The 27,975-nt window shown below is 41.9% G+C and overlaps 3 protein-coding genes and 1 long non-coding RNA gene across 8 annotated transcripts in view; 2 read left to right on the top strand and 2 right to left on the bottom strand.

Annotated features, from left to right (window-relative positions):
- Positions 1-526: 526 nt before the first annotated feature.
- Positions 527-17,032, bottom strand: usp15 (ubiquitin specific peptidase 15). 5 transcript variants are annotated; one of them, XM_077501022.1, is made up of 23 exons: positions 16,866-17,032; positions 16,175-16,302; positions 15,789-15,919; positions 13,842-13,968; positions 12,712-12,857; positions 12,304-12,365; positions 11,886-11,975; positions 10,843-10,905; positions 7,348-7,495; positions 7,043-7,216; positions 6,799-6,957; positions 6,508-6,732; positions 6,352-6,435; positions 5,724-5,818; positions 5,397-5,585; positions 5,157-5,275; positions 4,807-5,088; positions 4,626-4,696; positions 4,439-4,554; positions 3,590-3,739; positions 3,423-3,526; positions 3,157-3,245; positions 527-2,633 (listed from the first exon to the last, which is right to left on the bottom strand). In XM_077501022.1, the coding sequence occupies exons 1-23, from the start codon at positions 16,952-16,954 to the stop codon at positions 2,292-2,294; spliced, it is 3,183 nt and encodes a 1,060-aa protein (XP_077357148.1). In that variant the 5' UTR covers positions 16,955-17,032; the 3' UTR covers positions 527-2,291. The 5 variants fall into 5 exon arrangements, 4 of the variants coding, with proteins under 4 accessions (XP_077357148.1, XP_077357149.1, XP_077357151.1 ...); XM_077501023.1 differs by lacking the exon at positions 10,843-10,905; XM_077501025.1 differs by lacking the exons at positions 10,843-10,905; positions 11,886-11,975.
- LOC144004098 (achaete-scute homolog 5-like) lies at positions 13,117-21,083 on the top strand. Its single transcript, XM_077501049.1, has 2 exons — positions 13,117-17,735; positions 17,800-21,083. The coding sequence occupies exon 2, from the start codon at positions 17,801-17,803 to the stop codon at positions 18,245-18,247; it is 447 nt and encodes a 148-aa protein (XP_077357175.1). The 5' UTR covers positions 13,117-17,735; position 17,800; the 3' UTR covers positions 18,248-21,083.
- The window catches only part of LOC144004096 (suppressor APC domain-containing protein 2), a 12,511-nt gene continuing 4,251 nt past the window's right edge, over positions 19,716-27,975 (bottom strand). Inside the window, exons 2-5 of the mRNA XM_077501046.1 lie at positions 23,094-23,230; positions 21,537-21,707; positions 21,219-21,362; positions 19,716-21,080 (exon numbers count right to left, since the gene is read on the bottom strand). Of these exons, the coding sequence (XP_077357172.1) occupies positions 21,000-21,080; positions 21,219-21,362; positions 21,537-21,707; positions 23,094-23,230 (533 nt within the window). The 3' untranslated portion in view covers positions 19,716-20,999. The remainder of the gene's footprint in view (positions 21,081-21,218; positions 21,363-21,536; positions 21,708-23,093; positions 23,231-27,975) is intronic.
- Positions 27,636-27,975, top strand: part of LOC144004100 (uncharacterized) — a 5,866-nt gene continuing 5,526 nt past the window's right edge. Inside the window, exon 1 of the long non-coding RNA XR_013279202.1 lies at positions 27,636-27,804. This is a non-coding gene — a long non-coding RNA (uncharacterized LOC144004100). The remainder of the gene's footprint in view (positions 27,805-27,975) is intronic.

The following is a 27,975-nucleotide window of genomic DNA, read 5'->3' as shown; positions in this document are numbered from 1 at the left end:
AACACAAAACCAATGTCTTAAGTAGGACCGTCAAATCCATTTGGGACAAATAGTGAAAAAGTAGCATGGGTGTTAATGACAATGATGCATCCTATTTTCATTCAATTGATTGCATTCAACTGTAAGGACAACAATTGAAAGACATTTGGCATTCTACACACTCGAAAATGTTGGCTTATTTTCCCAACTCATTCACTGTGTACTTTTACACATTATTTTTGACCCAGCACATTTGGTTGAATATTTGTCTTCTTAGAAAATGTTTATCAAATATATTTTTTTAACTACAACTATCTAGTCATCCATTTCTTGGGATTTGTTTTGACCCCACATTAAGATCAAAATCTTGAGCCAATGTGCTGGGCCAAATCCTCAACTGAAAGTTCTGCATGGGTATAAAAACAGCCCTGCTGGATTATCTATTTCAGACACATTTGTCTTAGTTTGAACTCAGCAGTTTAAGTAATGTCACAAAATGTGTTTGTTACACACACACACACCAGACTTGTCAGTGAAGAAAAGCCACTAAAAGCATGACACAACTTTATTGAACATTGTGTATAAATACACATGCACATTTCAAATGTAAACCCAAGTGAACTCAAGTGCAACCAAACCTGGAAACCCCTTATCATGCAACGATGCCTGGATTATTTTTGTACAAAAAAAAAAAAAAAAGTCCCCAAAACAACAAAGCCATCCTTTTGTTATTTAAAAAAACAAAAAAACAAACCAACCCTCCCTGACAAGAGTACAGGCAACTCCACCTCACTATCTCATTCAGATTTTTTACACTCTTGCCAGGGTTTTAAATATATAGTTTCCTTATTAAATGCTTACATATAAATAAATAAGCTTTTATCAAATGTGCACTCACAGAGTGAAGTCTTATGTACAATACGGTATAGTCTCGTTCTCGCTCGTTCGGAAGGGGGTGAGTCGGCCGAAAAGCAAGGCAAGAAGCACGGAGATGCTAAAGAAGCAATGGATTGCCAGCTGAAAGAAAAAAAAGAGCCACACTCCACCATGGAGAATTAAAAAAAAATAAAATTAAATTAAATGCATCACCGAGACAACAACCTGCCACAAGATAACTCCAGCTGATCGTGATCCCATATGCCAAAAAGGATTCCCCCCCCCTGCCCTCCTTGAACCTGACTCACCCAAAAAGCACAAGAAGAAGCATGTCACCCCTCATGGAGAGGCACACGTTCATCGAGAAGCCGTCACCATCGCATTCAACCAACCCGGGAAAGCCAAACAACAAAACTAAACGGCGGCCTATGAAGAGGGGGAGAAAAAAGGCGATCACATACATGTGGTCAGTGTTCACATTCTGGCCCTCCTGTGGATAACAACAACAAAAAAAAAGAGAGATGTGACTGTGACATGACAAGCAGAGCTGCTTAAATCACGTTGACATTCAAGTGTGTTTAAAGGGGCCATGCAAAAGGGAGGGAAAGAAGTGTGTGAGATTAAGAGTTAAGGCTGAGCACGCGCACACCCACATTGTCGTTAGCTCACAAAATGGAGTTAAGACTGGAAAATGCATAGCAGACCATTGAAGACACCATTATCATTTATATATGTATGATGGCACGTCGTCATAATTGAGCACAAAATCAATTTTGCTGCAGACAGGAGTGCTAAAAGACCAACAGAGGGCACCAAAGACAGCTGGGCATCAAAACAAGGTCACAGCAGGAGCAAAACTAATTTAGGGGTTTTCAATTTAAATTACCTAACAAGCGTCCAGACTTGAGACGCGAAGGAAGGAAGGCAGATTGCTCTACACATTGTTGGGGTACATCAGAGAAAAGTCACCTCACATTCATCTCTGAATTACTGCAGTGTTTGGCAATAAGAACGTGGGGGGGGAAAAAAACAAAAAACAAAACCAAAAGTAGATGGTTGGTGATTGTGCAAGTTCACAACGCTTCAGCGCAGAATGACAAAGACTGCTCCGTCTTTCAAATATGTACATACTAAAATCACAACTTTCTCTCAGAGATATAAAATGAACATGGCAACATAAAGCGCTTTGATGTAGCCTTCCAATCAAAACGGCCACAAAGTCCTTTTCAATCCAAAAAGCAACAGGCGACACAAACAGTGAGGAGGGCTCTGAATTGTCAGCGTAGCGCCGAGGTCACGCCCACTTTGGCTCCACCTGGCGAGCCCGGGTGGGCCTGATGGCACCTGCTTGCCATGCTGTGTGTCCATATGGCTTTGGATGGAAAGATTCCCATCTCTCGCGCTCTCCTTGCTCCGACTGTTTATGTCACCGTTTGTCAGTTAGCGCTCACGGGAACATCTCGACTGAGCGCCTCCTCTTCCTCCTCATTGTCGTTCTTACCGCACTGGTTCTCGTTCAGGTCCTCGGTTGCAGCTGCGGCGGCAGCGGCGGTGACAGGAGAGGCTGCGCCCCGAACCGAGGAGGCGCTCCGTCTGCCTTCGCTCTCATCGTCCTCCACGTCTTCTTCCTCTTCCTCCTCTTCTTCTACTACTTCTTCTTCTTCCTCTTCCTCCTCCTCTTCCTCTTCCTCCTCCTCTTTCTCACGGTCAAGAGCGAAGTAGCCGGTGCCTTTGACGGTGTCCTGGCGCTGGTAGAAGAGCACGTAGCCCGCTTTGGACTGGACATGAACACAGTGGAGCCATGAGAATACAACTTGTCGCGGTCCATCGTTTTCACTTCCGCCATTTTTCAAAAGTGATAAAACGGAAAATGGTTTCTCTCTTGGTGGGCCTGCATTTACAATTGACAAACTTTTGAGTGCACTGTACGCTGAGAAAAAGGCTTAAAGCCAAAATAGTGTGGCATTTGTTTTGATATCGTCAGAGGTTGACATAAGTAGAGATATGATACGCTGGGGTTGTCTACGATTGTATGAAGTGACCCTCTGTTTGAAAATGTCTTGCACTTCATGTCCCTGCGCTCACATTAGCACACTGAGTGTGCTCAGCTGAAATGGAATTTAATGGCATGTTTCTACAAGCATCATTTAGTTGGACTATGTGGACCCACATTTCACATTTTTCACTGATGTAGTGCATCCAACTAAAATAGTCAAGTATATACAACTTTTAGGATCATTTCACATTGGATTCTTTCCCACTGGGTGCCATCAGGCTTGTCTTTTTGATGAGTACACTCACCACTATTTGATCCTCGCTGGCAGGCGACACGCTGCTGTCATCAAAGTTGTACCACTTTCCATCATCTGTGTTCTTGGCGTAAGCAGTATCTGAGCGGGACGGAGAAGACGACACATCAAAACCCGCAATGATGCTGAAAGTGCTGAATTTGGATGTGAGCGCCTCACAATGAAACAAAGTGCCTGTCAGCAGCCACGACTCGAGCAGACATCTTATAATAGGTCTGTCTCCAATTGTTTATCCTGACTTTAAGAAGCGACACTCACAGTGGCCTCCGCCCATGCCGCCGTAGTGGTTGGACACAGCAATGAGGTCGTAGCGACACGGTCCGCTGTTGGGGTTAATCAGGAACTCCGACATGTCCAGATCGCTACAAAGACAACATTATGTAAACGAGGCCAGTTGAGATGTTCATTTCATTGATGATGTGTACCTGAGCGGGAAGTCAACAAGCGAGTCGAGTTTGTCCCTCATGTAGCGACTGTAGGAGAATCTTTTAAGATGGACCACGAGCACTGGAGGCAGAGACCACAGGTCCAGCTTCTTTGTGGCCTGCTGGTGCTGCTTACAGGTTGGACAGTACCTGTACAATTGTGGTACATGTCAGTTTCGAAAACCTTTTACAACAAGTACTGCCGCTGTACAATTTGGAGAAATAATTGAATGTCGTTTTTTTTTTTCTCCCCTTTCCCTGCTCAATATTGCAATGTGATCATGTTTTTCTAGGTCCTCCTCCCATTTTTTATTTTTTTTTACGCACATATGTATAAACAGATGTTTTGGTTATGCTAAACAAAGGTAAAAAAATGAATTGTCCCCATTACAGTTGTTAATTAACTCAACACTGACTTGCAATTTCTTAAGCTTTCACAATGACAGCGTCACAAAATTCTACCAACCAAGTGTGTTGTAAACATAAATTAGTGAATTTATAAATCAGATAACTAACTAACAAACAAACAAACACATGGCTTCATTTCAACTTTTCATGTTTCATGAAATATTATGTAAACGTGCACTGCACTTTGGAGGCAGGCCTAAATATTAATTAAAAAAAAAAATACAAAAATAATAATTGTTTTTTCCCCCCTACTATTACTGTATGACAATGTAACGTTCCACACAGTTTAAACATCAACACTGCTCATAATATGCTGTGCTTAATTTAATCATTTGGCATCAATATATATTTTTAAACAAACAGCTCTGAAATGATTCGATGCAAATGTATTCAACTTCAAATGAAGTGTGCTTGTGCAGTGAGTATAAATGTTGTACTCACCAGGGGTCCTCAGCTCCCAGCTTCTCCTTTGTGGTGAACAGTTCGATGCAATCTTTGAGCTTGAAGTAGGCCTTTTTCTGAGGCTTGTACGCCATGCTCTCGTGCTTGTCAAAGTCCTGGAGAAAATGCACATTGATGGCCATTAGGGCATATAAGAGAAGAGTTCTATTTAAGATGCGATGCTTACCTCAACAACCATGTCGTCAAAGTACTTTTTCTTCATCTCGGGTTCCCAATCCAAAGATAGATAAGAGCGGTCTGGAAGACAATGACAGACTCACATGAGTAATTAAGAAATAGGAATCCTCAAAGTGAGTCCAAGAGGGGAATGTTAATTCAAGCCGGGCTGGCTCCACCGCACGTCCTACCATTGAGCCGCAAGTGTCCCTCATCGAAGCGGATCTGCCTCGTGTCCTCCTTGATGAGCGAGATGTCACTTTTCCCCATGTTATTGAGCTGGAATGTGAAAAGTCTCTTTTTGTTGTGCCCGCTGCTCTGATGGCCTTTGCTGGAGCGCTGCGGCGCAACTGTGCAGTTCTCCAGCTCGTTGTCGCCACCCACAGAGTCCTCGGACTGGCTGTTGTCGTTCTCGGAGGGCAACTCTTGATCCTGACTGGACTCGTCGTCCTGCTCGTCAGTCTCCATTTCGCCTGAAGCAAGAAAAAAGGATTTGGAATGAAGATGTCAACAACTCAAACAAGACGAGCCTTTCACTAACTTGGCGACCCCTCCTCCAATACGCCATTGGTAGCATTGCCGTTGACAGTGTGTCGTTTGCTTGACTGGCTCTCTTCACAGTCGTCCTCATCTTCCACTACAGTGGACCTCACAAACCGGCTGCAAACACAAGAGCACTTTCATTCATAGAGAAGCAGTGGGAGGCATTAAAAATGGCAATGAACAAATAATTGACGTGTTAATGTTTGGTGAGACTAAACACAAATGCGTATAAACCCACCAAAGGCGCAGCAGCAGCATGTTGTAGAGTTTGTCCTCATTAAGCGTCCGAGGCACGGCGATGAGGAAAGGCTGTCCGAAAAGCGGCGTGCTGGTCTGATTGTATCCTGACTGTTTGTACTTTTCCCTCAAGTGCACCGGAATCACAACGTGGTCCGTGTCCTCCACTCGGTTCACTGCGACCTCAAACCTACGGAAGATTCATATTCGTAGAACGCATCATTGACTTCATCTTTACACCTGTAAGAGGTGACCTATAGGCAGAAAAGGCTGCCTAAGTGGTCTATCTATACAGTCAGTGATTGGCATCAAAACATTTGACACTCACACATAGATATCATCTCTCTCCATGATACTGCTGAGGTTGTCATTGGTGGCAAAGATCCGGTGGAAACGGTGGCCGTAGATGTCTGTGACAATCATCTGGGGAGGATTTTGCGTGTTGGTGGGAAACAACAGAGTCAAGTTAAAACAAAATGTACAGAAAAAACTATCACCTCTCAGGTAGATACAACTTGTATATTTTGTTCTATTGTTGTTTTATGGCAAGATTATGCAAAGACTATGCACAAAACTTGCGTGGAGGACAGAATGCATTACACTTTGGTCGAGATCCAGGACTTTCATTCTGCTTTTGATAATGTTGCAAGATGACGAGGCATTTTTTTTTTCTCCAACAAGATCCAGTCGCATGTAAAGAGTGAATTGCTATTATGGTTGCAATTTGATGCCAAATTAGGATAGTTGCTCCTTGGCAGACGGAGATCTGCACTTCACTGAGAGCCTTTCTGGCTCAATAACGAAAAGGACAAAACATTGCCCGGCCCACGTGCTTCTGTATGATCAAGGACACTTGAAATGATTCAACGTCTATACTGGGCTGTGCAACAAGCTCAATGTTTTCATGTGACAGCTTTTAAAAGACGGAGCTCATCTGAACATTGGAATGTCCGTACCTTCTCAACAGGCACCCCAGACAAAGGGGAGAGGGAGGTACACAGGTCAGAGATGTAGCCCACTTTTGGCACGGTCAATTTGTACTGAGAAAAAACAATTGAGTGAGAGGCCATGCCGAGAGGATGTCGAAGACATTCGCTGGTGCTGAAGCTTACCTGTGTGGGTTTGGCCAGAGGATCCAGTCTGACTAGATAAACCTCCAGTGTGCGCTCTTTCTTCATGGGAAGAGGCAGCGTCAAGTAACAGAAAGGATCAAAAGTCACCGAGACTTTGGAGCACACAGGACACACCAAGGTGGACTTAAAAAGGCCATGGAAGATATCCACAATGATGGAGTCGTTCCTCTTGATGTGGTTCTCCCAAGCCTCCTCCGCCACAACCTGTGAGGAAGGATTATTTTAATTAATTCCCAATGATCCCCCTTGCATGAACGTTCAGCTCCCGACCTTATCGGGCCGGCCGTTAGCATCCTTGAGCTGTATGTACGGCTTCTTCCTGATCCGGTTCAAGTCCTCGTGAAGACCGTCCAGGAGAAAGGCCAGCAGCTCATGAGAATCCTGCTGCTGGTAGCCTGAGAATTGAGGGGCAAAGCGGCCCACTTGGGTCTGGAGTGAGAAACACACAAGGGAACCCAGGCTAAGTTGGAACGCAAAAAGCAAGATGGATTTTTTTGTTTTGGTGGTGTCCAACCTTGAAAGGCCTTGGCGTAACATAGCTGTATTTGCAGGACCACAGTTGCTGTATAAGCTCACCGTAGGCTCTGGCAATCTCTCCCTTCATGCCCAGTGGGTTGTCCTCATTCACCTCACTGGTGTACTTGTCCTTGAGGAAGTAGTCCGTCAGGGGAGGGATATTACTTAAACACTGAGAACACATGAGAGCGGCAGAGGACAGTGATAATCACAGATTGGATGGGCTTTATTGACATTCACATTCTCCTTGCCTTGCACATCACTCTTTTCATGCTCAATTCAAGTGCACCCTTGCACTGTTACCTGCACAGCAGAGTTCATGAAGCAAGTGTTGCCAAGGTTTGACAGCCCACACAGGCCCGCATGTTCACTTTGCCGACTCCGCTCCGAGTAGTCATAGCTGTTACTGTAGGTGTGGTAGGATGGCAGGCTGAAGGTTGAATTTTTCACGCTGAAATAAACAAGTCAAACACGGTTTGATTGGCTGAAAATGCATCAACACAGTTTACAGTAATAAGTGTGGAAAAACAATTGTTTGCTAAAAAGACCACGCTAAGGCCTGCTTGCAGCAAGCAGACCTCTGAGAGGGCTGCGAGGCAGCGTTGCTAGTTTGGGGCTCCCACTGGTCGAGGGAGAGCGCCGTGATGGCGGTGGCGGAGGCGCCGGCCTCACAGTTCAGCACGCGGTGCTCCACCCGCCTGCTGTCCAGCTCTCCCGCTTCTGACCTCAGGCACCACCAGCAACACAGGAGCATGACATCTCAGCCCCACCCCGGCCCACATGTCTCTACAAAACTCAACGAGCGGCAGACTGGTGCGGGTTGCAGATTCTGGCATAGACGAAGTGCAGCTCCATTCTCAACTCAAGTCTTAATGGTAATCCAGCATCAGCCATTGACAGTCCAGTTTGAATATAGTCCAGAAGAGCTGCTCTGATTGAATGACTCCTAAAGTCTAGCACAGGTCAACAACTTAAACATTTAAAAACACTTTCTGTCCTCTACTTGACTGGGAACAAACTAATCATCAACCATCGTGTTCTCTTGGCAGACTTGTTATCATCCCCTCCACCTGTCCTGTCCTCTGGTCCGGTCTCCGGCACCTCCCTCTGGCCTGCCTGCTGATGCTGCCGCTCTACTGCTACCAGCGGATATTTATAGCAGCAACAAGGATGCTCAAGAGTACCGCTACCAAAGCTCGAGGTGCTCAGAGAAGGAGAGAGAGAGAGAGAGCGCGCGCGAGTGTGGGGAGGAGGGGCGGACAGTACAAGGCAGTGGGGGTCTGAGGCGGGTGGGGGAAAAAGAAGCCAATCGACTGCATCCAGCTGAGGCTGCAGTATTCACAAGCCTGACTCCTCCTGTAAATGTACATTGATGCATGTTCTTACAATCTATCGCATTCACTACCCCTGTGTACACACCGCCTGGGTCAAAGACACACTTTGGCACTACCTCTGTAATTTGATATGCCGTGGTTGTATTATGAGGGCTTTTAAAAGAGGGGGCAAGGGCATGTGAATAAATCAACTACAAGCTGAAGAAAGTGCTTTTTTTATGATACTGGGCTTCTGCCGTATGTGAAGAGGAAAGTAGACGAAGAGTACTCTGAAGGTCACTTGCATGCCAGAATGCGCGCATGGCAATGAGCTCACTAGAGACAAGAGCGAAAGGATCGTGAGGGAGCTGTTGCAGAAAGGACAGTGATACTATGTCGCTACCTTGCAATGCCACCATTAGTGGGGGGGGGGGGGACAGACGCGCATTACGTAATGCTGGACCATTACGTATGACAAAAAGAGGCCGCATGCATCATTTAGAAGAAACAATGACGCTTCTGCCAGAGAAACGTCACATGAGCAAACTCATCAGCCAAGGAAATGCAGTTTTGAATCAATGAATGTGCTGCATGGATGTGAAATGTCAACATGAACCCACGCGGTCAAACACATTCATCGTGCATGTGGATCAAAGTTTGCCATGCAGTGTTTGAATATCTTGGTAACAAAAAACAAACAAACATGGCAATAAAAAAAGATGTCAGGATAAAGGCGGGGACAGTCGAGGAGACAGCTCCTCCCACCCTCAGACAACCAGCGCTCTCTAGCAGAGGGCTGACGTCGCCTCCGGCCGGGTTCCGTCCCTTTAGCTGCCAACCTGCCCAGCTGAAAAGGCACGGAGCTCAGGTTCAGCTTGCCTTCAAGGGAAAAACTGCACTGATGTGTCAGATCAGAATTTTCCGATGCTTAAAAAACAAATTCATTAACTGGATTTCTCCTTGAGGGATCTTAAGCACAATAAATCAAATTAAATAGCCGATGGCTTAGAGTAAAAATCTAAAGTTGTGAAAAAGAATGCCATGCATCTTACCCAAATTCTATATTGTATGCCCTGCTCCAGAAAAAGATGCTTTCAAATAACTGGATGGCTTTTGTTTTTTTCATAAGAACTTTCTCTGCATCCTCATGTGAAGTTTATCAATCTGTGATTTCAACAAGGAGGCTCGCCTACCAGTTGACATCACTCGCCTATTTGCGGTCATGCTGGCCACAACGTACGCAATATTTCAATAGGAGTCTTTAAACGTCCTTGAAAGGCGCTATCGAAATCATTATGTCAGTGTTGAACTGTATAATAGCCACAAGTGTCTCTTTTCCCCCACTTAAATTATAATGCAGTTTATGAAATGCAAAATGAGTTTAGTGACATCATTGCTTTTTAATAAAGGTGGCAAGTAAGCATTGCAGTGATGGTAGCATAGATTCAATTCACCTGATTTTGACTTGTATCAACTGCTGTGTTCCATTGAAATAAGATTTGTCGGCATCCACTAACTAGTAGGAGTGTGATGATACATCAATATTGCGATAAATCATGATACTTTGTCTCCCGATTGATTATCGATACGCCTACGCAAGTATCGCGATATTTGTAGTTAATATACACCCACAATAACCGCTCCATTGTTCATTATTTATTGAGCAATTACTTGGCAGGCCACTCGGGGGAGCGCCTCAAAAATGTGGCATGGAAATGTACGGAAGTCTTGAGGAGAAGAAGACTCATGAGCTTACTTTTACTTGTCTAAGACATTTATTTATCTGTCCAGCAACTGATTCAGTTTTCCATACATTGATATGAAAAATGTGTACATCTTCAATTTTAACATTTTAAAACATTTTGTTTCAACTTTTTGAAGCACACAATTTCTGAGTAATATTCATATTGATTTAATATTTAATTTTATTTATTTATTTATTTTTGCAATGTTACACAAAAAAAAAAATGTCAGTTTATAAAATGAAACAATTGACTATGTTGCATGACAATATTGTTTAAGACACAAATTTGTTCTTAGAAAGTTGTCTGTTTAAAAAAAGAAAATACACTAAAGTACTCACTGTGAAGAAGACGCCAGTTTTAATATTGTGTTCCAGTGATGGTCCAAAAACAAACTATTTTCTCATTGAAAGAACATAAGTTTGTCTTGAGTAGTTTTATCGTAGATTATCGTGGATTTATTACCTGACCAATATATCACTAATCGCGGTATCGTCATTTCGTGAGATAATCGTTATCGTGAGGAACCCAGAGGTTCCCACCATACTAACTAGACTAATGTGCAAACACGTGAACCTATCGTATGTGCACACAGGTGAAATCAAGAGCGTGTCACGCTGGATGTTGGCTATTAACTGGCGGGGATAAATGCTGACTAAGATGCCCAGGGGGATCAGTAGGCCAATAGCAGAGAGCATCGCTGCCACTGAATTCCAAAGCAATCAATCACATTTTGACCTTACCGTGGCACGCGACAAGCAGCTCCCTCCGACATTGTTCGGGCAAGATTAGCGAAACAGCATGCGCTGTAAAGGAAAAGTTGTCAGATCTGCCTTGTGATTTCTTCGGTCAAGTATTTTCAGGACGCCAATATTTTTCTTTGAAGCAAGCAAAGGGGGCTTTAAATTTTTTAGTGAAGGGTATCTTCACTCCCTCACCATGCAATTTTGCCCAAAAACAAAAAGGAAATATGCATCGCTGTCTGCTTCAGCAGAAGTCATGAAAAGACAAGAGTCACCTCACTTACTTCAACATTATTCCTGTCAAGCAGGGTAAGAATGAATTTATATTACCTCCTAGTTTCAATGTTTTGTTGGCATTTATAGTAAATGGTAAATCAACAAACGTGTGGACAGTTAGCTACCCGGAGCTATCGTTAGCCTTTGGCTAAAAACAACAATGGAGAACATTACCTTAGTGCAGACATAGTAGTTTCTGGTCATTTTGGAGGGATTCGACTGATCATGTGTGTGCTCTTCCACAAAGTTTGATCCAGCACGGACATTTTTCGTAGTTGTTTGAGGGTTTAGGGAAGGGAATAAACCGGACAGTGACTCTCTCTTACGCAAGCCGTGACTACAGCAGGACGCCGGTTAGTCGATCGGGGTAACGGCTATCACTCTTACACAAGCCGTGATTACAGCGTTTAACCATTTTATTGATTTATTTTTGGCTTTGGACAGAATGCACTACAGGGAGCTGGATTGCTTTTGTTTGTCCGCAGCAAAACGTACGAGCCGTCGCAGTCTTGCGTCTTGATTGGTTTACTGGGTCATGCGGGCGTGGTTTACGGTAAGGTCAATTGAAAGTGCATCCTTCTCAACTTTCTTTAAGCCCCAAATCCGCAGCCAGAGATAATAGTATTTGAATAAAATTGGATACTATAAAGTGATAGTTAGTAATGGAAATTTGGGAATACATTTAGTAAAAGTGAGCACAAACACTGGGCTCCATCTCTGGCTGTTGACTTGCACACATCTGCCCCTCAGCTACTGCTAAGTCTTACTTCCTGCTGTTGAAGCTGCTGTTATGATTGTTTGTGAGAGATGAAGGCGAGATCTTTGGCAAAGCACACAGATTGGAAGCACCAGATGACCTTCAAAAAGAAAGAATAGATCATGAGTTAGAGGAGGGGAACAAAAGCTGCAGAAAGGTGCCGGATAAATGAGGACTGAAATGAATCCAAATAATGTCAGCAATGACAGGTCAAGCAAAACGGGTGGCCTGTGTCATAAAGGAAGAATGAGTAGCGAAAGGATTATGTACAGTAGTTCATCTAATTAGGAGTCTATCATACAGTGAACTCCAATCTCAGTACAGCGTGTGCTTGCTTATCAGTCTACATTATTAAACACTTTCTGTGGAAAAACAAAAGTTATTCCTTTGGGTAAACAAGCAAAAATAGAAGCCAGGACTGCTCTCACTTGGGTGCGTCCGAGCCTCGAGGCCACGAGCCGTCTTCGTTCTTCTGCTCTATTACCAGAACCTGCAAGAGACATCACAATAGTGACGACGGGGAAAAACTCCAGCGAGCTAGTGTGAGAGAGAGAGCCTTCTATTGATCATTTAAAAAGACAGCAAACAATGATGGAAGAATAAACATTTTAACATCCCAAAACTTCAGGTAGATGTCAAAACGAATGCAGGGCAAGTGATTGAGTGATTTAAAAAAAAAAAAAAAAAAAAAAAAAAAAAAAAAAAAAAAAAAGGTATACATTTCAATATTTTCCCAAAGCTTGATTTTTTTTTTGTGAAGCCTTATACGTCACGCTGACAAATTACGCAACTGTCTGAGCGCAATGAGTTTAAAAAAAAAATAAAAATATCGCAACCTGTCCTTGGTAGAGGCCGGCATCTTGGATGGTGCTGTCGGGCTTGTTGAGAGGTTCAAAGGTATTGGACATGTACCGGTTCCAAAGTCTGGTTTCCTTCTCATCGGGGATGCTGAAGAGTTTGCGCATCTCCTTCTCTATTAGGTCTGCAATACAAAGTGTACATTATTCCAAAAGAAATGCATAGCTGAGAAAAGCAGGCACTTTATGCATCCAAATGCCTTTGTGTCAGAATCTTTTCTTTTGTGTTTTTTGCCAACCTAGACTTGGTCAAGGTAGAGATGGACCGATTTGGTTATTTCAGGGACAATACCGATTATTAGTAGTCAAGGACGGCGATAACCGATATTTGGAGCTGATATTCATTTTCACAAAAAAAAAAAAAAAAGGGAAAATATCATCAAAACTAAAAAACACAAACTGCAACTCTTAAATTTGATTTTTTTTCGCCTATGTTTATTGAGCAACTTCTAGGATTTGTAAAATATTGGATTTAAAAAAATCTTAGTCAATAGACAGCTTTGTTTTAAAATTGTATCAAAAAGTTGAGGGCTCTCCCATTGGCAGACGCATGTCTTCATAAGTTAAATAAAAACTTAAACAAGTAAATAGCTACCTATTGCCTTCTACAGTAAATAAAGTTTTCCAAATTTTCAAAATATCTTGAGGTATTAAATTTTTACTTATCTTAGTTAAAAATTCAAACAAAAACAGAAGGTGCAGCGAGTTCCCAGGATCAGCAGCATCTCTTCTTGATACATTACCAGCCGTATGATTCTTCTAAAAGGCTAATGCTGATATTCGTCAAAATGCTGAATATTGACACCGATAATTGGCCCGGCCAATAAATCAGTATATACCTAATATTCTACATTAGAAATCTCACAGCACACACAAGAAATTGTCACACAAGCATATACATACTGAAATGGTGCTCATTTTGGCTTAATTTACTCGCAATTACATGTGAAATCTAGAGGAATTGTATTTCAATTTTCTTTCTGTCACTATGCCTCGCTGGCATAAACAGGTGAACAAACATACATTATTAGCCTGAAATAGTGAATTTTCAAACCAATTTAGTAAGATTGGAGTATTTCCCAATGTGGTGGGGAATCCACATGACTTACCGATCGTGTCGGCCTTGCTAAAGCGCCTGGTGATCAGATTGTCCATGTTGCTGTCCTCGCATAGCTTTAGCTCTGTCAGGTACACCTCCACCTTGTAGTGCTTCACAAACATACCTTGCTCGACCACCTAGGAAAGATACACAAGATGGGGATATTACCGCAAGTAGGGCTGCTCGATTATGAATAAAATATTAATCACAATGAGAATGCTCATTTATTTTTTTGGTATGTTGAAATGTAAAAAATATTAAGACAAATAAAATTCTTTGAAACACTATTCAAGTTACTTTTGGACCACAATTTATTAAATTAGTTATTTTAAATAAAAAAAATAAAAAAAAAATAAAAAAAGAAGGTGCAAATGGATAACATTTAATCAACTCAAAATTATTATTATTATTATTATTGTTTTATTTATTTTATTTTATTTATTTACAATTATGCTGATTTTGTAATTGTGTGGGAGTAATCAGTGAAATTGTAATTGAATTCCGATTAATTGCACAGCCCTAACCATAAGCATACTTTATTAAGTACAGGGAACGCCGGTCGTCGAGAGCCACCGTCTTGCCTGTATTAGATGTTTCCCTCCTCCAACACACCTGATTGAAATGATCCGCTCATATTGGAGGAGGGAAACATCTCAATTTGGCAGGACGGCGCTCGAGTTTGCTCCCTCTGCAATAGCCTTCCATCTTGTAACATGCACAAGCCTCATGTTAGCAACCATACATCAGACACTTTTACGTTGAGAACAAAAGTATCCAACACTGAAATCACCATTTCGTGAAATTAAAAACTGAGACCAATGCGTCCTCAAGTCAAGTATATACACTTAGCATTCATTTCGCGTTTAATGTTGTGAAGGCATTTCTTTGCCACTCGGCTGACAGAACCTCAGTCAAGAGTGGAAGGCCTAAATTAGCAGCACCTTGTGGAAACAGCTGAGGGGTCCCTGCCTATTAATTTCAACACTGCACGACTATTACACGCACACTCACTCACATGCACTCTTTAATTCATATTCCCCAAGTCGCAATTGAACAAATGTCCAGCAGAATTGCGACAGCCGTGCACACTAGCTCAAGTTCCCTCAACACTCGTCGCTGTCCCAAACCTCAAGACTCCCAGTGGGCCCAACATTCCAGCGTCCGTGAGCTTAGGAGGGAAAAGTCACTCCCAGGAAGAATTCCTCAAATCAGGACTGAGCCAAAAGATTTTATCCCTCCTACCTCCCTTTCCAGTGACGCCACTCGGATTCAGTCTGACCTCAGCAGGCCACGCTACACTTCAAATACAACAAGGACAATCATGCGGCCAGTGCCAGCAAGAGAAAGAGCGCCAATCTCGTGATTCAAGTCCTCGTGTGTGACCCCTACCCCCTAAAACACGGAAAGCGGGATGGTGACTCCACACGAGATCAATAAAAAGGATGATGAACCTCCTGCATGTTGTGCCTCGGAGCTCGCTCCATGTAGCTTTTCAGTCATCCAGAACGTTGCCTGAAAATAGAAACCCTTCGGCCACCCGATACGTCCCAGCGCATACATGGCCAAATGGGAGGGTCAATGGACGAGAGAGAGAGAGGGTGGGAGTGAAGACGGAGCGCAACACATCGGCAGCCATGATAGCATGACTAGCCAAATGTGCAGATGGCATCTGACAATAGCAAAGTTGTTTCGACTGACACAAATGCCGCTGCTTGCTGTAACCGACAAACAATTGTCATTCGTCCCGTGGGCAAAAACATTATTTAAATCAATGGGGGGAAGATAAATTTACATGTACAATAAACAAGAACACAGTCATGTCATCTGATTTACAAGCTTACACCTTGTGCACAAACTTCTTTTTTTTTTTTTTTTATTTATCAGATACACACTCAAAAGGAGACGGATAGTATTTCTCTACCGTGCAACACATTTCCACAATTCTGCCAAGTCATACCTTGCGTGCAATTGGCTCTTGGCCCTCCATCAGCCCGTACCAACTGACAAGCTTATTCCAGCCCTCTGTGGGGACCAAAATGTAGTCAAGCTCGTCGATGAGGTGCTCCTTGATGACCTGAACATCCATATCTAGAGGTAAGGAGAGGGGGGAGCGGGTATGCAGAAAGGCCCGATGAGCACAACAAACAAGGGAGGTACAAAGCAACCCCACAATGACCACAAAACACAGAGAATTGAACCTTGCAAAAAGAAAGAGAGAGAGAGAGCCCGTTAACAACTCTGTTTGTGATCCAGTCTGAGCTATTGATTTAGAGTTGCCAGAACAACTCCTCCATTCTAATTCTTTTGGAGTTATTTAGTGTCTAAGGATATAGGTCATCTTACCTCTGAGAAGGCCAGCATTATCAACTGGTCCCGGGTAGACGTTCTGGTCACCCATTTGATATTTGTCCCAACTATCAAATCCCACATATTTCTTCCACTGTTTGAACCAACGACTGTCTACCAGGTACCTGCAATGATGACAAAATAAATACATTTACATGAATTATCGTTACTTGAGACTGAACATGCTTGATTTAAACATGGATGGTTTTCAGATGTCTGAAAGAAGGTATGCTAACTTTTAAGAGGTAAACATGAGTTTAATGGTAGTAGTCACTTTCCAGAGTTCGGGTTGTTCGAAGTGTGGCCAGCTGGCTCTCTGATTTTGACAGGTGCGTCATTTTCCGACTTCGCCCTAAACAAGTCGCCGAACGGGAACCCACTGACAGCTTCGGTATTAGCTATTAGCTTGACCACACCGAAATCAATAAAGCGGGCGTCCCACAGTCATGTCATGAATTAAAAAGCGCTGAACGAAAATATGAGGGGACAGACATGGTAACTCGAGAATGACGTCATTTAAATGTATGTAACTGAAGGGAGGGTAGCTGACAACACATGAAGCTGACAGCTAACTCGAAGCTAACTGTCAACACGTCCCCGCAGTCGCCACTTTTCTCCTCCTTCGTGGCGTCGACAGGCGCGGCCGAGGTCAGCGGCGCTTTTAAAATGGGTCGAATCCAAATCTTACCAAGTGTCGCCCTTCTTTAGTTGTATTTTCATCAGTGCCGCGACCTCTCCTCTCTGGGTTTCCAGATCGGCCGCTCCTCCTTCCGCCATCTTTCCTCAGTCATGCCGCGGTGCATGATGGGGGAAAGGGCTGTAGGGGCGTTTCAGAGGCACAATGTGCGTGCAACGGGAATGACGACGCACACGTTTTCAGCCAATCGCGGAGGAGGAACGGCAGCTTTTCAAAGGGAGCGTTCGTCATTTCTGAAGTTGTGTCATTTCTTTTTTAAAATGATGACAAAAGTGGTAATGAGTTGACCGATTCGTCATTTTGTGTTTATTTTACAAAAATAGAAATGCATAATTATTAGAAATGTGAGATAGAACCACAATTTTTCTGATCCTGTATCACCTGCAGTTGCCTGTTCACAACTATTATTATTATTATTATTATTATTACTATCATACTTGTATCTGTTCATTTTATAAATGTAGATATCATTAGTCCCCACAACATGGGGAAAGATTTGTCTCAAAATTATTCACACAAATAAATGTGGGATTCCCGCGTGTTATTGAGATTCAAAAATACATCCGTGATTTTCACATCTTTTTTTAGATTTTGTGTGTGCATTTTCCGTAACTTGCTTGTGAGTTGTCGAATGTGCGTTTGTGGATCGTCGCGCACGCGCATTTATTTTTGAGACCGAAGAAAACGTTATCTCTCAGATCTCCTCCACAAATCACACCCACCGCACAGTGTGGCATGAAAAAAGCTCCAATTTGTCACACAGACTCAAGTCATCATTGAGAAGAGGCCTTTTTTTTTTGTACAGGTTTCTTCAATTGTTTTCAAATAATCTTGGGATGAGTTTAAAGCGTCACAAATAGGGTAAGTTTCAATGTGAACAATGACACATTTGCAATCGTTATGAACTCATTACATTTACTTTCAGGATGTCTTATCTTAATGACATGATGGAGCCATATACTATTGCCCCACTGGCGCTCCACTGCTTCTCCGTGGACATCACCGGTGCGCGTCACCACTTGGGTCTGCCCTCCTTCCACCTGGAGCCGGCTTACCTGGAGCGTGTCCAGCGCAGCCCCAAGTTGCCATACGGAGGACTGCACTATTACCCGTGTCCCGGCCCGGTGAGCGTGTGTGAATACTCGCTGGAGCCCGCGTTTATCCGCAAGAGGAACGAGAGGGAGCGCCACCGGGTGCGCTGCGTCAACGAGGGTTACGCGCGCCTCCGGGAGCGCCTGCCCAAAGAGTTCGACGACAAGAGGCTCAGTAAGGTGGAGACACTCCGGGCCGCCATCGACTATATCAAACATCTGCAAGGCCTTTTGGACGTGAACGTAGCCGAGAATGGACACAAACGGCCTAAATGCCAATGAAGACTTTGGATAGTAGTCATATATAGAACTCCTATATATTGAGGACATTTTCCATCTTGGGCCAAAAATAGGTAGTTGTATCACGGGTTAGTTGTCACATTGCAATTTTCTTCTCCACCATAGGGCGCAACAAAAAAGTGGGATACCAGTTTTCTTCGTATAAATGGTCAGGGATTTTGTACTCTCTAAAAAGAGAATAGCACATTGTGAGCTGAGATGAGTGCCAAAAGTAAACTTTTTCAACATCATATATTTTGAAACAGGCGTCGTACATAGACAAATCCTAGCAGTAAATTGTGTGGACTCGTTAGAGGAGAGATTCAGGCATCTTGTCATGCCTCAGTCACTGCTCTGTTTTAAGCTAACTTTGAACTATAGAGCAAGTATTAGCCAACATGGTCGTTTGGGGCAACTTGTCTCAGCCATTTTGGGGTTTGTTGTCACATATGCAAAGAATGGGCCAATGAAAAATGCACCTCTGGCAACTCTGTTTACGTGTGTCAGAATTGTTCTTCAGGTGATGAGTCTGAAGAGTGAGGAAATTAGTTTCCTATGTTTTGTTTCATATTGATAAAAATTGATTTTCCAGTTGTTACAGAATGCCCACACGTCAGGACTGGTTTAAGTTTCATTATGAAACATCCATCCATTAACTGAAATGCTTTTTTTTTTTTTTTTTAAATTAAATTTAATCTCAAGTTTCCAGTTTAAGGGAAACAAAACAGACATTTGAGGCTGAAAGCTATGACCGACATGCCAACAGTTCCTGAGGACTTTAATTTACTTCATAATTTATGTTAAAGTTTGCTCGATGACTAAACTGTCAATTATAAACAATTTCTCTGGCTGTAAAAACAAAAAAAACAAAACAGGAGAACAAGGATATTTTTTTCCCCTTGTTTAGTTGCAAAATCTAACATGACAGCTTACCCATTGGCGGGGTAACATGTCACATGTTCACTCCCTCTATTTGATGGCTTATAACCGCATTGACACAAACTACGAAAATGACATGAATACGAAAAATATACCCACGACTTTGGTCTTTCATCTGGTTATACATTGTGTTTATATATGATGTATTGATGCCAAGAAATATATCAAAGTATAAATAGTGATGCAATTAGCCCCGGTTTCCCCTAAAACTTGATTTTATTGAAATTTTTTTTTTTACATGTACCATGAACAACGGGGAATAATATTCGAAAGCAGTATTGGACAGGTAAGAAAAAAATTGGTCAGGTAAGATGCAAGCTAAATAAAAATATATGCATTTTGCATAATTTGACCCACTCTTGTATCTGATAAAACAAGACTTCATATACACCAATAAGGAGAGCGAGAGAGAGAGAGAGAGAATGGCAAAAATAATCCATCAAGTGCTCAATATTGCTACTGTTAGTACATGTTGTGAGTTGAACACTCAAAATGTAAATTATGCAAAGACAATATTTTGCATTTCTGACGCTCTTGAATGACAGCTTGTTGCAAGTGCACGTGTAACATACGGCACAACCTCGACAGGAAGTTTTCCTAATTTATCAGGACCCCTCTATAGCTCTTCCCACCTCTGCAGACCTGCACGGAAGCGACTTGAGATTTTCACTAAACATCCAAAATTGGAAGGAAAACAAAACATGACATTGACATTGTACGTACAGGATTTGGACATGCCCGTTATCGAGTGCATTTTAGCTGAAGCGCGAGGCGTTACATTTCCAAAACAAAGTTGGTTGGCATGTGAATTTGGACCCATATGCAGTAAATCATCAAGTGCTGGCACCCTGCATGGTCTTGATGGTTCAGTTGCACTGTGAAGGGAAGAGCATGAAGCTACTTCAATGAAAGCCTCCTCCATAATGGATGTTTTCTTTTTGGACGCGCACAGGCTGATTTTAATCGGATTCCTTGCAGGAAGTGTGAAAAATTGCTCACTAGAGCATGACGGAGAGGTGAGATCCCTTTACAATTTAGCCCTTGACACATATGCAACAAAATCATCCACTCAAGAAAACCAATACAAGACAAATTTTGTAATTTTTTTTAGTCACTCATTGTCACCATTTGCAAGTGACACCATTTGAGTTCAAAAGACAACATAGCATAGCCAGTAATATTGTTTTCAGATTCATGTTCTTGGCTCTTCTGGGGAAAAAAATGGGTGAGAGGAGGGGCCAAAAATTCCCGTAAACTTGCGTGATGACTGTCTTAGATAAAGTTTATCAGCACAACTAAGATCAGTACGCGACCACCAGGACGGGTCGGCGTGTCGAGGCAGAGAGCCCACATGCGTGCAACGGAAATGGAAAATGGTGGGCTTAAGGGGGGTCACTTAATACTCAACCAAATGCTGGATATGGTTTTTGTCTTGAGTCTGTCATTTACAATTTTATATCAAACTATATCAATACTTAAGTACACTGTATATCAAATTATTTTCATAATGGACTGAGAAACAATTCTGCAAACATTTCAATATGCTGCAGGTAAAATTATAAAAATATTTAAAGAAAAAAAGTCAAAATGAGAGAACCTTGCAAAAAATAATACAAAATGAAATCAACCTGTGCATTGTGCAAACCAACTGATGTGAAGTTTAGACAATAAATCATTTTATAATAATGACAGGAAGTGATGTTAGTTACAAACTTTATGCAGTCTCACCAAATTCCTTCACCATGGCCACGATGTGCCAGACAAATGATGTTACATGTAATAACTTAAATATTTACAAATGAGGACACCTGACAGTTTATTGTTGATAAAGTTGCTTGAGGAGCGCATCTTTTTCCATCTCAAGCATGGAGATTTGCCCATTCTTGTGACTCACCTCCTAGTAATAAATAAATAAATAAATAAATAAATAAATAAAAAATACTAAAGCGATTTTAATACTGTACACACGATATTGAATGTTCATTTTTACAAGCAGGATTTGTAAAATATCGTGATGGAGCAAGTTGGAGCTGACCTGCGTGAGTAGGGTGTGCTGCCACCGGAGGGCGCTGTTTTCCGCATCATCCCCGCTGGCGCTTGCGTCGTTGGGCTCAGCCATGAGAGAAGCCAGAGATGCCTTCACCCGCTGCATGTGTGACCTTAGCAAGAAGGAACGGGCCTGTGGAGACACCAAAAAGCGGTACGAGCTATAGACCAGAGATGGGCGACTCAACTCACATGACTTGACTCAAGCCAGACTTGTTTGATTTTCATTTTCAAGACTTGCATGGCTAAAACTTGTGAAAAATTTGACTTGTTTGATTTTTGCCACCGTATCGTGAAAGTTTGGTACCTTTGCTACATCTTCTTGACAAGAGTTGACCCAACTTTTGTTGTCGACCTTATCCTGCCGGGCCCTGTTCTTTTCGAGTTGATGGTGGTACCAGAGTCGGGCCTGCTCCAGAATTTCCACACCGCAGTAGAGGATGTCCTTTTCTTTTTCAAGATCCTTCAGATGCTTAATCTGAAAGGCAAAGCAAAAGCCAGGCTCGTTTGGATTCAAAGCACACAAGCAAAGGCCCAAATGGAACAACAACCTGCGTGTTTAACGTCTATATTTAGGAATTATTTGAAGTGACTGCACGGACACTATTTGTAGCGAGGTGACAATAAGTTTCCACTCAGTTGTTATTCTGAGCCTTAAGCAGGAAGCTGACACTGTCACAATAACATGGTGGTCAACTGTCTCAAAGATATGCTTCCTCTACCTGAACACGTGAGCCAAGATGGAAAACATCACAGGATAATAAATAGGAACTTGCAGATCAAGTCCTAAATTAAAATCAATCAAAATTCCATTCAGGAACAACATTGAGTGTAATAGTAACAAGACAACAATCCAATCCACTTACTTTATTATGCTGGTTATAAAATAAAAATCAAGACATTCATTAATTGAACAATATATGCACTATTTAAATTGAGAAAAACATTATTAGTAAAAACATAAAGATTTTGAAAAAAAAGTTAATGAATTATAAAACAAAAATTTGTTATGTATAAAATCAGTTTGTTCAAACGGGTCTTATTCTGTTAAAGGTTTTTATTAAATAATAATTTAAAGATGATGCAACAAAATCAAATAAAATCAAAATACTACAAAATAAAATTAGTATGATTTCTGCAATTAATATCTCCAATTTAAAGAGGTCTTTCTAATTCTGTTATGACCGATTGCTTTATTGATTTCTATATATATTAGGGCGGCAAAAATTAAAGTATTAACCCTGGAGATTAATTTAAATTCATGAAAGCGTTATTATTATTATTAGTTGTATTATTATTATTATTATTATTATTATTATTATTATTATTATTATTTTAACTCAGTGTGCAGCCAAACTTGGAAGAGTCACAGGCGGGAAGATGAATAAACATGGACAATAGGTAGTTTTACTTCCTGATTTACTTGGTTGGTGCTTGTTGGAGAACTGTAAAGTGATTTTATATATATATATATATATATATATATATATATGTGTGTGTGTGTACTGTCTGCCCTGTATAAAACATCATGTAGCCGATACACGAAGCCAAAATCAGATAGTAGAAACACAAATAGGTGTGGTGCAAAGTCCTTTTGTCATTACTGAATGCAGACCACGCCACCCTTTGGGTATATTGTGTCAGCGCTTAACGGCTTTCTTGCAAGCTAGCACTTGTTTGTACAGTATTGTCAGTGAGGAGTTGGACCGATACGTACTCTTATAGTCAAGTACATGGACAAAAACGTTTTGATTGAAGCTGTCCAATAACAGTAGCTCTTATTGTTGTTATGCGTTGTGCTGAGTAACGTCATTTATTGACATGTAACAAATCAATAATTTGTTGATGTGGATCCATCACTCACCCACAAGTAGAAGCGAAGCGCGTCCAGACTGCAGAGGCTCGTCCTGAGCGGGAGAAGGACCACGGTGTAGGAGCAGGAGACAGCGGGAGGACAGGCCATGGACAGCAACCGATTGATCACCTGCAACAACCTCCTGGCTGACAGAAAAACAAAAGTAAAAAAAAGTGTGAGAGACGTTAGGGATGGGGTGGAAACAAAAAGAGAGGAAGAAACGGCAGCAACAGGCACAGGCACAGGCACAGACAGCATGCTGCCCCTGGGGCCAGCCAATGAAAAATTCCACACGTCTCTGCCATGACTGCTAAATGGACTTACTGGAACAGGACATTTGAAACTATTACTACAAGCTTGTCAAATGCTGCACAAAGATAAATTTAAAAAAACAACAGCAACAATATTGCTTGTTATGTGATTTTTGCTGCTGCTTTCTGGTTGTTGTTCAGATTTGTTCCCAGGAATGTGACACATACTCGGTACGAGACATCACAACACAGTGTGCGACATGTCATGTATACACAGGACTATCCTCCCCACCCCCCACCATGTACTTACTACCAAACAGGCTGGAGGCCATCAGTGGAAATGATTTTTTTTTTTTAAATAGCTTTTTAAAGACATTCCCAATTTCCACCAGCAGAGGACGCTGTAGTCATAAGGAAACAGTTGCAGTCTTTTATTTTCATAGCAGACATTTTAGGACGACACTCCTGTCAGTTTAGTGACGATTTATTGAACACGAGATGCCGCTACAGGCTCAAGTTAAGAGACACCTTTTGACATTATCTATTTTCTTTAGCTTTTATCCTCACAGGGTCGCAATAAATGACATCAAATGTCCATAGCAACCAGTACCTTAGGAAGAAGATATGAACATTTTATTGATAACTTATCATGGATGTGACGTCTCAAATACTTTTGGTTACATAAAGAAAATGAAAATGTGATGGTTAACAGTTGTTTTTTGTTTGTTTGTTTGTTTGTTTGTTTGGTCTCAACACCCCATGCCAAGTAATACACGAGGGACACTACACTATTGTATTTATGTGTGCATTTTGGGGCGGGGTGTCATGATGACTCTTTTGAGAGGACCATCGTGATAATTTTTCATCTTCAAGTTTCATATTTCGCAGCTCATTTTTATGTTTAAGTCATCAGAGCCAGTCACATATTATGGATTATGAAAAAAATGTTTTTATTATTATTTATTTATTTATTTATTTAATCAACATCAACATTACATTCCATTATATATATTTTTTCCGTTGAAATTATCAAACTGGTACCTGTATTTATTATATAAAAATGTTTATAATGTTTATCAATGTGACGGTTGTTTGTATTGTATATAAACGTACTGCACCAAGTGTTTCTAAAGTACTTAAGACAGGATGAAATATTAACACATATTCTAATTAAAAGTAAAATTAATGTTACTATTATTGTTTTGTAAAAGATACGTTACGGTAAAGCTCTTTTCTTACTCAATATTACAGGTGTACCTAATGTTACGTCCTGTGAGTATATCAAGCAAATTGCTCATTTTGCAAAAGAAGAAGAAAAAAGGGATAACGTGAGCATAGTAATTTTTTGTATAGTGAAAAGTGTATGATTCCCCTTTCATTGGCCTCTTTCTCACTTCACATTGTTGTGATGATGATGATTTTCCACAGTCAAGTTGGGGCAAGTCATCTTGGGCCCCACTTACCACACGTAAATTTGTCCCTCTAAGCTACTTTGATTTGACTTGAAATTGTAAAACCTGCTTTGAGAAATACACACTCGTGTTCCCCTTGACAGACTCTGTTGGGCAACTAGTGCACTTTTGCGTCAAAGAAAGGAGCCCATGTTACTTCCTGTCTGGTACTCACACACACACGGTTACACACAAACACTCCCACCCACCACACTCACACGCTCCAAAAGCGGCGACGTTTTCTCGGAACTCTTACATGAGAGGAAGGCGGGAAAGAGCCGGGGCACGCCCACGTTCACTATTCAGGAATCTGCTTCAAATATGTCGTCCACAAGCTCCTCAGTGCACTCAAGCACATAACAGGTTGATGGCATTACATTTCGTTGAAATACTTTTGACCCGCTTGTTGGTGGTTATTAAAAAGTGAGAAGGTTGATTGTGACATGCCCTCAAATACCAAAATTTACTCAAAGTTCCAAGGATGCAGTCTGTGCAAAAGTTCCAAAATGCAAAAAGGATGTCAATGAAATACAAACATTTCAGATATTTCTGCAATGCAACGTTCATTATTGTCTTTCTTTTGCACGCGACTTGGACACAAGCCGGAGTAGTCAACATTTGATCCCGTTTTTCAAATCAAAAGAATCCTCACAAATCAAAGTCTAATGCTTTTCAATGAGACCTTTCACTCCGGGAAAATGATGCATTGGAGGAAAATACTACATAATGTGTCCTTGATACATCCACTGCAAATCTCACCACACCCTGACACTTGAATGGTTTAAACAAAAAAAACAAACAGATTTTTCACATTCACTTCACATTATTGTATGGGATTCTTTTTTTTTCCCCTGGACAAGCTAATTTATTCAAGGGGCAAGGACTGCAGAGGGAAGACAATGGTTGCAATAGCCAAGTGTAGCCCTGAATTAGGATGCGTGCAGGGGTGGAAAGGGGGCCGAAGACATCAAGAAGAAGATTAGGATTTGAATGTAGCACAGTAAAATGAGTGTAAATAACAGGCCAGAGTGCTGACAATAATACTACTCAAGGCCTCATTTTCCAGCCATGGCCCCTCAAATATGATGATGGACAGCCACTTGACACAGATTAGTGGGTTATTAGGGAATTGGGTCAGGTGGCTAACTAAGCATTATGTATCATAATGAAAGAGCTCAAATGGCACTGTCTTAGGTCCTGCAATAGTTGCTTCATGAGGGAAATGACAGATTTCTTGCACCATAAAATGGAAAACTGGTGGAAAAATGTATTTATTTTTTAAATTCTCCCTTAGCCCTAACCCAAGTCCCTTCAAAATACTAGTTGACATGCTGCAAATATCCATCCATCCATCCATCCATCCATCCATTTTCTTGACCGCTTATTCCTCACAAGGGTCACGGGGAATGCTGGCGCCTATCAGCTGGCTCTGGGCAGTAGGCGGGGTACACCCTGGACTGGTTGCCAGCCAATCGCGGGGCACACAGAGACGAACAAACATCCACACTCACAAGCACATCTAGGGACAATTCAGAGCATCCAATTAACCTGCCATGCATGTCTTTGGAATGTGGGAGGAGACCGGAAAACCCGGAGAAGACCCACGCGGGCACGGGGAGAACATGCAAACTCCACCCAGGAAGGCCGGAGCCTGGACTCGAACCGGAGTCCTCAGAACTGGGAGGCGGACGTGCTGACCACTCAAACACCGTGCCGCCTTATGCTGAAAATAATGCATTTTAATTGTATTGTGCTGTCAAGTGAGCCCCCTTGAACCTCAAGCAAACCAAGACCGCGCCTTCCCCTCCCCTTTTTAGCTCGTCAACATGTGAATACTGTTTTTCCGCATTCCACAGGAGTGACATAAGTACTCGTATAGCGGTGGCTGTCACACGGAAACAATGGCCTCAATGATGGTGGTGACCATATCTGTTTTGATATCATCAAGATTTCAGCCATAAAGCAGACTACACGAGACCCCTGTGGGGGTTGGCTTGTGCTCAAAATACTGTTTGCTTAACACAATTGGCTTAACACCTCCAATATATTGTGGCACAACAAGAACAGACAGGGGGTGTCATAATGGCAGGTGAAGTGATGCAATGAGCAAAGAAAAATCGCAATTCTCACCGAACTCCTGCAATAACTGAAACATTCCATTTTCTTTTCTTGACCGCTTATTCCTTACAAGGGTCGCGGGGGTGCTGGAGCCTATCTCAGCTGGCTTTGGGCAGTAGGCAGGGGATACCTTGGACTGGTTGCTAACTGAAACAAAAGCCCCTAAAGTACAAGAATCATACAAGAATCAAATTTCACCACTGTGCATTTTTTTCCTTATTCTCTTAGTCCCAAGCACAACCATCCAAAATTGACTCCGTCGTGAGGACTGTTGCAAAAAAGTTCCCCAAAAATGGCCCCAGTCACCCAAAGATCATCATGGAATTTGGTGGGGATGTCTATCAAAGTCAAGTTTTTTTCTTTCTTTCTTTTGTCATCTAGTTTGATTAACATTTTAAGAATTGCGCTAAAAAATGGATGCTTGCATCTAACATTTTTAGCATGTTTGGACAGGAAATCTGGTTTGATATTCCGTATGGTGACATTTGCTCAGACACAGGTCAAAAAGCTGACTTTTTATTGTTGCACCATACACAATTTAGCAATGCACCCAACAATGTTTATTTTTCCTGCCATATACTACACAGAACAGAGTAGTGGCTGGCTATACATTTGTGCAAAAAAAAAAAAAGAAAGAAAAAAGAAAAAGTGTGCTCACGTTGCAATGCAACGTGACTGAAGGTGGTGGGCGCGGCTCCAGAAAAAATAACATGATGCAAGGCCGACACGAGAATGTGTGTCACATTTTGCGGGAGAAGGGAAATGGCAACCCCTGCCAAGTTTCTTTGACCTACTTTCCGAGTAGTAGCTCAATGCAGCACAGAGGAGGCACAGTGAGCACCGAGCAACACGTCTGGAGCTACGCGCGCGAAAACGACCATTTTGAAACATGTCATCAGGGTAAGGAACCTTTTGATTCACTTTAGAACATATTTTTATCTATTTTATAAATATTTATAGTTGTGGAAGTGAATTTGCACGCTTTTTACTTTAAACGTTTCCCATGCGTCGTCGTTTTCGTCGCTGCTGCGTTTAATTGCATTACGGTCATTTTAGTGTTGTTTAACGTAA

The sequence above is a fragment of the Festucalex cinctus genome, chromosome 16, assembly GCF_051991245.1.
Source record: "Festucalex cinctus isolate MCC-2025b chromosome 16, RoL_Fcin_1.0, whole genome shotgun sequence".
Taxonomy (NCBI): domain Eukaryota; kingdom Metazoa; phylum Chordata; class Actinopteri; order Syngnathiformes; family Syngnathidae; genus Festucalex; species Festucalex cinctus.
Note: the sequence above shows the minus strand (reverse complement) of the source record. Positions and strands in the feature narration are given on the sequence as shown.